At 49.3% G+C, this 12041-nt stretch overlaps 1 protein-coding gene across 1 annotated transcript; it reads left to right on the top strand.

Annotated features, from left to right (window-relative positions):
- Positions 1 to 348: 348 nt before the first annotated feature.
- Positions 349 to 1252, top strand: LOC103902742 (olfactory receptor 14A16-like). The gene is given in 3 exon segments (XM_009283834.2): positions 349 to 633; positions 636 to 735; positions 738 to 1252. Coding segments are annotated over 3 exon segments (900 nt in total).
- Positions 1253 to 12041: the final 10789 nt, after the last annotated feature.

Here is a 12041-nt window from a genome sequence, read left to right as displayed (position 1 = left end):
TAGATTTAGACTAGATATAAGGAAGAAATTTTTTACTCTGAGGGTGGTGAAACACTGGAACAGGTTGCCCAGAGAGGTGGTGGATGCCCCATCCCTGGAAACATTCAAGGTCGGGTTGTGTACTCACTGCAGCAGGGCAGAGCTGACTCCTCGGGACATCACAGGCAGAGCCCCTGCTCCTCACAGCACATTCAGCACAACAACCCAGAGAAAGGAAATGCTTTTTAATTGGGGGTGGGTGGGTGTGTATTTCAATGAGAAATGGAGTACCTTTGCTGAGAGAAGTCTGTCCTAACTTTACCATGTCTTTTCCATCTTTGGACAGACTTCTGTGCCCAGGGGGAGCAAATGTCCAACTGCAGCTTCATGACTGAGTTCATCCGCTTCATGTTTGCAGACATGCAGGAGCTGCAGCTCTTGCACTTCTGGCTCTTCCAGGGCATCTACCTGGCTGCCCTCCCATGCAACAGCCTCATCATCACAACCATAGCCTGTGACCACCACCTCCATCCCCCCACGTTTTTCTTCCTCCTCAACCTCTCCCTTCTCAACCTGGGCTCCATCTCCACCACTTTCCCCCCACACATGTCCATTTCTCTCTGGGACACCAGGATCATCTCCTGTGTGGGATATGCTGCGCTGCATGGGTCTTTTCTTTCTTTTTCTGTGCTACAGCAGAGTTTTATCTTCTCACTGTCGTGGCCTATGACCACTGCATTGCCATCTGCAAACCCCTGCAGGGACCCTCCTGGGCAGCAGGGCTTGTACCAGCATAGCAACAGCTGCCTGGGGCAGTGGGTTTCTCTATGCTCTGCTACACACTGCCAATGCCTTTTCAATACCACTCTACCAAGGCAATGTCCTGGACCAGTTCTTCCATGAAATCCCCCTGATCCTCAGGCTCTCCTGCTCAGACTCCTACCTCAGGAAAGCTGGGCTTCTCATGGTTAGTACCCTTTTTTCTTTTGTTTGTTTTGTTTTCATCATGCTGTCCTATGTGCAGATCTTCAGGGTCATGCTGAAGATCCCGTCTGAGCAAGGATTGCACAGAGCCTTTTCCATGTACCTCCCCCACCTGGCCATGGTCTCCCTGATTCTCAGCACTGGCATATTTGCCTACCTGAAACCCTACTCTACCTCCTCCCCATCTCTGGATCTGGTGGTGGCAGTTCTGTATTCAGTGGTGCCTCCAGCAGTGAACCTCCTCATCTACAGCATGAAGAACAAGGAGCTCAAGGATGCTATTAAGTGACTCCATGAACATTTTTCAGTGGTGATAAAATTACCTCCTCTCTCCACAAATGATTCCCAGAGTATCTGATTTCAGCCTTTTGTGTGGGTTTTTTTGCTGTTGCTATTGGTATCTGTGGTTATTATGTTCCTAAAAAATGTTTGAATTTGTCTCGCTACAACTAAGGCATTAACCTGCTCTGTCTCACCTGGAGCCCATATAGAAGTGTGTCTAAGACTTCCTCAGAACTAGCTTTCTCATAGCATCTCTCTAATGAAATGGGATCTCCCCAGTACACTGCCCGAAGGCTGGGCTCTTCCTCTAAAGCTGGTGTCAAGAACAGGCTTGAGGAACTGCATCCTAAAAGTTCCTCTTCCTCCCTGTGTTCAGGAGTATAAGGCTCATTGTCACATTGTGACCTGTTAGAGACCGAGGACTAGATTTAGGAGTCACCCATCTGCTGCTCTTTTCTCCTCACACTTCTCTCCTGCTCCAGCATGAGACCTCTGCATGGGCTGCAGTCCTTCAGGATAAACCTGCTTCTGTGTGGGTTCCCTGCCACAGGCCACAGTTACCTTCAGGAGAATCTGCTCCAGTGTGCACTCTCCACTGTCTGCAGCTTCTTTCAGGAAATATCCTCCTGCTCTGGTGTGGGGTCTTCCATGGGCTACAGTGTGGATATATGCTCCACTGTGGTCCTCTCTACAGGCTGCAGTGGGGACATCTGCTCCAGCATGGTCCTGTCCATGGGCTGCAGGGAAATACCTGCTCCACCATTGTCTCTTTCATGGGCTGCAAGGGAATCTTTGCTCCAATGCCTGGAGTGCCTCTTCCCACTCCTTCTCTGATCTCAGTGTCTGCAGGGTTATTCCTCACACTTCTTTCCTCTCTCCTTACTGCTAGTCAATCTTTTGCCTTTTTTAAAATACGCTAACACAGAGATCCCACCAGTTTCTCTGATGGGCTCAGCTGTGTCCTGTGGTGAGTCAGTTGCTGAGCCAACAAACTGGCTCCACTTTTGCCTTTTTTAAAATACGCTAACACAGAGATCCCACCAGTTTCTCTGATGGGCTCAGCTGTGCCTGTGGTGAGTCAGTTGCTGAGCCAACAAACTGGCTCCACCCGACATGGGGACAGCCCCTGGCCTTCTCCTATACTGGCTCCACCCGACATGGGGACAGCCCCTGGCCTCTTCTCATATCATCCCGCCCACTACCAAAGCCTTGCCTTGTAAACCCAGTACAGGTGGGCAGCGAATGGAGCTCCACAAAGGGAGAGATTGCTCCATGTGGAGCTGCGTAGAGGTGAACTGCTAACTGCAGGAGGTACCTACAGACAAAAGAGGACTTTGCAATTGCAGAGGACACAGTGGGGGCACAGGAGGCATGGGGAAGGGAGGCCAGCATAAATGAAGTACTATGGGCTATCTAAAGACAAACCATAACACATCTAATGCTCTTGGAAATGCTCCACAGTCCTTCCAAGCACCTGCCACATCTACAGATCCCCCCCCTGGTGAGAGGAGTTAGCAGCAGTGATCCCTGTCCCACTGGGTCTGCTTCCCACCCTGGCCAGCATGGCCAGTGCAGGGTCATCCCTTAGCTCTGAGCAGCACAGCTCACTTGCTCTGCAGAGCAGCACCGCCAGCTTGGGGTCCTGGGGGGTGTATGGGGAGGGGGGCAGGAACAGCTGGCCAGATAGAGGAGGAATAGGGAGAGATCAGAAGGAAGACAACCTGGGCTTGAAATTGCCTCAAATAGAACAATGCCGGCATTCAGCTAACCCAAGCCCATGTTCAGAGTGTGGGTACACTGTGTGCTCATGGGTGAAGACCCAGATATCCTTGCTGTCCTGTGCTCCACAGGGGCCTGGAAAGTGGCTGAAGAAGGACTGGAGTCCCCCATTCCCCATCTCTTATTGCCATTGTTTGTCCCTTTGATGAAATGGGAGGCTGGAGCCTTGTGCCTGAGCTTGCACTGAAGGAAGTACAACCGAGGAGCCATGTCAGTTTGCTGCTGTCCCTCAGTCCCCATCCCCAGCACATGCCCATAAGACAGTCTCTCCCACTCCACGTGCCAGCCCTCACCCCATTATCACCCCTAGACAAAGTTCCTCAGCCAGGCTCCTGCTAGAGGCCTGGGATCCAGCTGTGATTACAGGCAGGACAAGTCCTCTCCTGAACCCTTTGCAGGGCTGGCAGCATCTAGGAGCCCCACAGGAGAATGGAGCATGTGGAGGAGATTCTGGGGCCCTGTAGAGCATTCCCATGCCCATAGGGGCCCTCAAACATGATCCCTGACTTCAAAGACCCAGCCCAGCTTGTTGTTGCTTGAACAAACAGAAGAAACTACCCCTGAACAGTTTCCAGACCCAGACACTTATACCAGCCATTTCCAGTCCTGGCCATTGACCACAGACCAGGTGAGGACTGCTCTTTGGGATGTGATCAGCTTCATCCTCCTTTTGGTGTCAGTGTCTGTGTCCTGGTTTCAGCAGGGATAGAGTTCATTTCCTTCCTAGTAGCTGGTACAGTGTTTTGGATTTAGGATGAGAACAAAGTTGATAACGTACCGATGTTTTAGTTGTTGCTAGGTAATGCTTACACTAGCCAAGGACTTTTTAGTTTCCCATGCTCTACCGACTGAGAAGGCTGCAGGTGCACAAGAAGCTGGGAGGGGGGCACAGCCAAACTGGCCAAAGGGATATTCCATACCATGTGATGTCATGCTCAGTATATAAACTGGGGAAAGCTGGCCAGGGGGGGCCGCTGCTCGGGGACTGGCTGGGCATCGGTCGGTGGGTGGTGAGCAATTGCATTGTGCATCACTTGCTTTGTGTATTATCATTATTATTATTATTATTATTATTACATTATTATTACTGTTATTATAATTTTATTTCAATTATTAAACTGTTTTTATCTCAACCCACGAGTTTTTCTCACTTTTACTCTTCCAATTCTCTCCCCCATCCCACCGGGGTAGGGGGGGAGTGCTCTATTAGCAATATATTTGTGTTACAGTGTCTACTTAAAGGGGTTTCTAGATCATGTATCCACACTCCCTTTTCAGGGCCTGGATTTGAGAAGCACCTGCAGTAGGATGAAGAGCCAAGTATATGCCCAAGTAGGTTACTCAGATCTGGAACCTCCTGGACCTCCAAGTAAACTCCAGCCCCTGTTCAAACCCTTACTCAGCTCTGGCCCCTGCTGTCCTGGTTTCAGCAGGGATAGAGTTAATTTCCTTTCTAGTAGCTGGTACAGTGTTTTGGATTTAGGATGAGAACAAAGTTGATAACGCACCAATGTTTTAGTTGTTGCTAGGTAATGCTTACACTAGCCAAGGACTTCTCAGCTTCCCATGCTCTACCGACTGAGGTGGCTTGGAGGTGCACAAGAAGCTGGGAGGGGGCACAGCCAAACTGGCCAAAGGGATACTCCATACCATACGACGTCATGCTCAGTATATAAACTGGGGGAAAGCTGGCCGGGGGGGCCGCTGCTCGGGGACTGGCTGGGCATCGGTCAGCGGGTGGTGAGCAATTGTACTGTGCATCAATTGCTTTGTGTATTATTATTATTATCATATTATTATTATTATAATTTTATTTCAATTATTAAACTGTTTTTATCTCAACCCACGAGTTTTTCTCACTTGTGCTCTTCCAATTCTCTCCCCCATCCCACCGGGGGGAGGGGGGAGTGAGCGAGTGGCTACGTGGTGCTTAGTTGCCGACTGTGATTAAACCACGACACCTGCTTAGGCTCCAACTTGGCTCTGGCCCCTGCTCAGGCATTCACAGCACTACCACACCTGCTTGAAATACTACCTTGGCTCCATAAGGAGATAGAGCAAGTAATTGTCTCTGCATCTTCCTTGGAAAACTACCGAGCTCTGGTCCTTACTCAAGTAGCTTCTTAGCTGCAGCCCCTGTTCAATGGCTACTCAGAGTTGGCATCTGCTCTGGCACCCACTTGTCTACGGATATCTCACCATCTTAGCTCCAGCCCCTAAGCTCTGGTAACAATCTTGAGTGGGTGCTGTCTGAGAGGGATCAAAGATCAGTGGCTGCCCAAACAGGGGCTGAAGCTTGTAGCAGCCAGAGCAGAGGCTGGAATGTAGTTGGAGCCCAAGGACTGTACAGACCTGAGTGCACAGCAAGGAGTGGCAACAGTTTGTAGGAGCCCAAGGAGGGACTTGAGTTGAGTGGCATCATGAGCAGGGGTGGTAGAGACATGGAAGCCCAAGAAGGGGCCAGAGCCAAGTTGGAGAGTGAGCATGGGCTGGAGCTGAGTAAGACCTTGTGCAGTGGCTGCACTTGAGTTGCAGCTGGAGCAGTGGCCAGAACCAAGTTGAAGCTTGCAAGCAGCTGGAGCTGAGTAAGAGCTTGCACAGCACATACAGTTGAGTTGCAGCCAGATTCAGCACCAGATCTGAACAGCTGCTCGAGAAGGGGCTGGAAGCCAAGTGTGAGCCTGAGTATGGGTTGAAGTAAGACCTTCAGCAAGGGTTGGAGCTGAGTTGGAGCCAGAGGAGGGGCCAGAGCTGAGTAAGAGCTTAAGCATCTGCTAGAGTTGAGTTGGAGCCTAGAGCAGGGACTAGAGCCCAATTGGATTCTTAGCAAGGACCAGTGCCAAGCTGGAGTTGAGCAGGGGACAAAGCTGAATAAGAGCTTGAACAGCTGCTAGAGTTGAGTTGAAGCTTAACAGACCTGTGATCTGAGTAGCCACTCAAGCAGGGGCCAGAGCCAAGTTGGAGCCAGGGCAGGGGTCGATGCTAAGTAAAACTTGAGCAGGGATGGAGTGGATTGGGAGGCCAAACAAGTTCCATATCTAAGTACCTGCTCAGACAGAGGCTGGAGCTAAATGGATCCTCAGCCTGATCCAGAGCTGAATAAGAGCTTAAGCAGTGGCTAAATTTGAGTTGTAGCCTGACGAGGTGCCAGATCTGAGTAGCCTCTTGAGCAGAGACCAGATCCAAGTTGGAGCCTGAGCTGGATCTGAGTAGCTGCTCAAGAAGGGACTGGGACCAAGAAGCGAGGGCCAGAGCTCAGTCACCCTTAAGAAGATTGTGGAGCCAAGTACCTGCCCAAGCAGTGGCTGTGTGGGCCCTAGACACTTCCCAGGTGCCATGTCCTCTCCAGTGCCTGTCTGGGTAGCCACTGGGCTTTGATTCTGCTCAGGCAGATATTTATATCAGGCTGCTGCTTGGGCTGAAACTCAATTATAGTCCCTAATTGGGCTGATACTTTCCTCTGCATCCTACTACAGGGGCTAATTAATCCAGCCCCTGCTCGAGTGGCTACTCCGCTCTGGCTCCTTCTCAGACTCCAAATCAACACTAGCCCCTGCTGAAGCTTTTACTGAGCTCTGGCCCCTACTAAGGCTCCAACCTGACTCCAGCCCTGAAAAAGCATCTACTTGGATCTGGCACCTGCTTTGCCTCCATCTTAGCTCCAGCCCCTGCTCAAGCTCCTACTCAGCTCGGGCCTCTATTCAGGCTCTAAATTAACTTCAGCCCCTGCTCCTGCTCTTACTCTGCTCCACCACCTCCTCAGGATCATACCTGACTCCAGATGCTGCTCCTGCAGCTACCCAGATATGGCACCTGCACGGCCTCTGTCTCCAATCCAGCCCTTGCTCAACTCTTACTCAGTTCTGGCCCTTGCTCAGGCTCCAACTTGGCTCTGGACCCTCCTCATGCAGCTACTCAGATCTGGCACATGCTTGGGCTCCAACTAAACCTCAGCCCCTGCTCGAGCTGTTACTGAGCTCCAGCCCATGCTAGACTCCAACTTGGCTCCAGCCCCTGCTTAGGCTCCAACTTGGCTACGGCCCCTGCTTGAGTGGACACTCAGATCTGGTGCCTGCTCAGACTCCAACTCAACTCCCACCTCTGCTTAAGTACTTACTCAGCTCCAGCCACCGCTCAGGGTATAGTTTGGATCCAGCCCTTCCTCAGGCTCCAACTTGGCTCCTGCCCCTGCACGAGAGGCTATTCAGATCTGGCACCTGCTCAAGTTCCAACTCAACTCCAACCCCTGCTCTAGCTCTTAATCAGTTCCAGCCCCTCCTCAGGCTCAAGCTTGGTTCTGGTCCCTGCACAAGCAGCTACACCTGTTTGAGCTCCAACACAATTCCAGCCCCTGCTCATGATCTTACTCAGCTCCAGCTCCTGCCCTGGCTCCAACTTGGCTCTGGGCCCTGCTCAAACTCCAACTTGACTTCTGCCTTTGCTTGAGTGGCCAGTCAGGTCTGGCACCTCCTTGAGCTCCAACTCAATTCCAATCCCTTTTCAAGCTCTTACTCACCTCTGGCTTCTGCTCAGACACAAACTACGCCCCAGTCCCTGCTCGTGTGGCTACTCAGACCTGGAGCTATTCAGGCTCCAACTCAACTCCAGTCTTTGCTCAAGTTCTTACAAAGTTCTGGCCCCACCTCAGGATCCAACTTGGCTCCAGCCCCTACTTGACTGGCCACTCAGATCTAGCACCAACTCATGCTGCAACTCAACTCCAGCCCCTGCTCACACTCTTTCTCAGTTCAAGCCCCTGCCCAGGCTCCATTTGGCTCCAGCTCCTGCTGAGACTCAAACTTGGCTCTGGACCCTGCTCAAGCGACTACTCAGATCTGGCACCTTCTCAGGATCTAACTCAATGTCAGCCTCTGCTCAAGCTCTTAGTCAGCTCTAGCCCCTGCTCAGGCCCCAACTTGCCTTTGGACACTGCTCGAGCAGCTACTCAAATCTGGCTCTTGCTCATCCTCCATCTCAACTCCAGCACCTGCTCAAGCTCTTACTCACGTCTACCCCCACCTCAGGCTCCAACTTGGCTACAGACACTGCGTGAGTGTGTACTTCAATCCGGTGCCTGCACAGTCTCCAAATCAACTCCAGCCCCTGCTCAAGCTCTTACTTTGCTCTGGCCCCACCTCAGGCTCAAATTTGGCTCCAGGTTCTGTTCAAGAAACTACTCAGATCTGATCCCTGCTTAGGCTGCACCTCAAATCCAGACCCTGCTCGAGCTCTTACTCTGCTCTGCTGAGTAAGAGCTTGCTCAGGCTCCAACTTCACTCCAGCCTCTGCTCAGGTGGCTACTCAGACTGGGCACCTACTTGGGCTCCAACTTGACTCCAGACCCCACTCAAGCTCTTACCCAGCTTTGGCCCCTGCTCGGCCTTCAGTTCCTACCCAGCCCTTTCTTAGTCTGCTGTAACCTTCAGCTCCCTACTCAGGCAGTTTCTGGGCTCTGGCCCTTATTCTGGCTTCCACTCTCCTCCAGCCTCTGCTCCAGCTGCTACTTACTGCAGCCCTTTTTTGGGTCCAGTGGGGTCTTACGTCTCTTGGGCGGCTGCTTACATCTTTCCCCTGCTCAGGCTCTGACTGACTTCTGGGTCCTGCAATGCCACTACAGGCTCTGCTCAGGGAGATACTTTGCTCTGGCCCCTGCTCAGACAGCTATTTCTCTCTCTCTTTTGGAGGCTTCTCAGCTCCAAGCACTGTTTGACAGCCTCTCATTTCTAGCTCTTGCTCATGCTTCAACTTGTGTCTGGCTTAAGCTTTGCTCCAGCCCCTTGTGGGGCTGCTCCTCAGCTCCAGCCCCTACTCAGGGGCTGCTCAGCCACCACCCCTGTTCAGGCAGCTGTTCAGTTTGGGCCCCTGCTTGGTTCCTAACAGTGCCCCACTGACCCAAAGGTGAGCTCATTCCTTGGCCTCAGTGGCCCCTCCTCATCCTGCCCTTGCCTTCCTCTCTCCTTTCCTGGGCCCTTTTGCCCTGTCCCCTGGTGCACCCTTGCTCCCAGGCAGCCACTCACCTTAGAATCATAGAATCATTAAGGTTGGAAAAGACCTCTAAGATCATTGAGTCCATCAACCCAACGCCACCATGCCCACTAAACCATGTCCCTAAGCACCTCATCTACACGTCTTCTAAATACTTCCAGGGATGAGGACTCAACCACTTCCCTGGGCAGCCTGTTCCAATGTTTAACCACTCTTTCAGTAAAGAAATTTTTCCTCACATCCAATCTAAACCTCCCCTGGTGCAACTTGAGGCCATTTCCTCTCGTCCTATCGCTAGTTACTTGGGAGAAGAGACCGACACCCCAGGCCCATCCTTGACCCCAGGCCCCTGGACAAGGAGAGGACAGGCCCTTCCCTGGGGCCAAAGGGGCTCCTGGCTCCCCCCGCCACTACTCACAGATGCATGCAGAGCACCCCAACACCCCAATGATGCCCCCATGTCAGGAGCTTGCTCGGTTCTCACCCTTCTCCTCAGCGTTGCGGGCTTCATCTTCAGCCACGGACGATGGCGAGCACTCCCCAAACCCTATCCATAAGCATGGGTGTGTCTCCTCTGGATGCTGCTCCATTGGCCCTGAGGGGGAGCAGAATGAAGTGAGCCCTGAGCATGGGACCCCAGCCCAGGATGCAGGGGCCACCCCTCCCTCAGCACACAGCCATTGCTGCCCTCCTGCCCACTGTGACACCAATGGGACACAGCCACCACTGCCCTCCTGCCCGCTGTGACACAGCCATCAGAGCACTGGGGCTGTAAAAAAACTTTTACAACACAACATTTAACCTAATGTGTTTGATTGCTCCCCAGATCCTGGTAATTTCAATGCAAATATTTGGCAATACTTTTACATATTACCTGGCTGCAGATTACATTTGCCTGCTTTTCCTCTGTTTATCTACCTATTTATTAATAATACTGATGACAAGCAAGCTCTCAATAAACAAATAATAATGCTGTTCTTCCTGTGTCATTAAAAAGCTGAAACAGATATAGCATTTCTGTTTATAAGACCCTTATTTGCAGGTGGTCAGATGCAGGAAATTAAGTATTTAACTGTAAATCAAGTTGGTACTTTACACTAGGAGGTATTAAAGTTTGAGTATTAAAGATACTAGTTTCAAGTATAAAAACAATGACAAATTATACAAATTTACCAGTGTGACTGGTAAGATACTAGTTTCAAGTATAAAAACAATGACAAATTATACAAATTTACCAGCTGTGACTGGTAAAGCTTTTGTCTAATGATATATGAATTCCTCAAGTCAGTAAAATTATATAATAATATAGGTGTTGTAATAATGCTTTACAGTGCTGAGTTTTGTGGGGAAAATTATTATGTATTATTTGCTTTTTTTGATCAATAAGCTTATAAATATCAAACAGTATTATTCAATATTAGAGTAAGACTTAACTCATTACTTCACCATTAAGACAAGTTTGGTTCAATGTACGGTAAAGATAAAATGTGCAATACTGTAAAGCTTGAACATGAACACTACCTGTCCCTAACTGGTTCAGGTAAGGTGAGTATCTAAAAAAATGTCCCGAATTATTTGCTGAAGTGACTAATAGTTGTAGCTCTTTTATTTCATCAAATATTTTCAGTGAAAAAACAGAGGAAGAAGGTAATTTTTTTAATATGTTTTATTTTGGGGAGTTTGGTAATGTTTTTATTCATTGAAGAATGAATATAAAAAGCCAGTGACTTTTTAATCTTTTTGGCAAACTTTTTACCTTGTCCATGCAGACAGGTAAGAAGACAATTGACTTTATGTGTACAACTAGTCCCAGGACACTACTTGAACAGAACGGTAAACAAGGGATTTTGAGCACATTTGGAGAAACAGGGTAGAGTTCCTTCCACTAACAGATGGCTTTGCAGCAGGCAACAGAATAAAATAATAAGTAATCAAGAGCAATTGCTAAGCTGCCTTGGAGAATTCGTGTTTTCTGTTCTGCTTCCCACTTCACCTCTCCATCTCCTTGTCCGTAAGGATTCAGCCACTAGCCTAAACATTGATGAAGCCTTCATCCTTAAAATACTTCAAAGTAAAAAAAAGAGATTGCAGCAGCATTAAGTATAATCTAATAATTGTGAAGGAGAGGATTATTAAACTGGAATGAAAATATCAACACACTATTTGAAAAAAACAATTTTTTTCTTGAGCTGACATGGTTTGAGTGCCCTGCCAGAAACACTACAAAGAAAATTAAGCAGATTGGTGATTTGAGAACCAACCGCTAAGGAGAAGTAGGAGGCCTTCTATCTAGCCAGGAATTCGACATTTTTATTATAGATTTGATTAGTCATATAGTGTGCTGTTTTGGAAGTATGAAACATAAAGTTACAGGGAACATATTTAGTGAATGTCTATTTGACATGAAGGAGCAGGTACTAAGGGAGGTTATTCAATCATTTATAGAAGCAATTCTCATCAATAATTCAGTACTACAAAGAGTGAAAATTTTTTTTTTTTTAGACAGAAACCACAAAGTGTTCTACATTCATGTAATGGAAATCATAAGAAGAAGATTGGTCAGAAGTATAAAATTATACAGTACTGTACATAGGACATCTATTATTTGGTATTTGGTGACAAGTGGCTTCCCGCAGGGGTCCGTGTTGGGACCGGTATTGTTTAATATCTTCATCAATGACATAGACAGTTGGATTGAGTGCACCCTCAGCAAGTTTGCAGGTGACACCAAGCTGAGTGGTGTGGTTGACACACCAGAGGGATGGGATGCCATCCAGAGGGACCTGGACAAGCTCGAGAAGTGGGCCTGTGTGAACCTCATGAGGTTCAACAAGGCTAAATGCAAGGTCCTGCACCTGGGTCAGGGCAGCCCCCAGTATCAATACAGGCTGGGGGATGAAGGGATTGAGAGCAGCCCTGCCGGGTTGGTTGTTTAGCCTGGAGAAGGGCTTCGGGGAGACCTTCTTGCAGCCCATCAGTACTTAAAAGGGGCTTATAAAAAAGATGGTGGCAAACTTTTTAGAGGGCCTGTT

This window comes from Aptenodytes forsteri, unplaced genomic scaffold (genome assembly GCF_000699145.1).
Source record: "Aptenodytes forsteri isolate BGI_AS27 unplaced genomic scaffold, ASM69914v1 Scaffold39, whole genome shotgun sequence".
Classification (NCBI taxonomy): domain Eukaryota; kingdom Metazoa; phylum Chordata; class Aves; order Sphenisciformes; family Spheniscidae; genus Aptenodytes; species Aptenodytes forsteri.
Note: the sequence above shows the minus strand (reverse complement) of the source record. Positions and strands in the feature narration are given on the sequence as shown.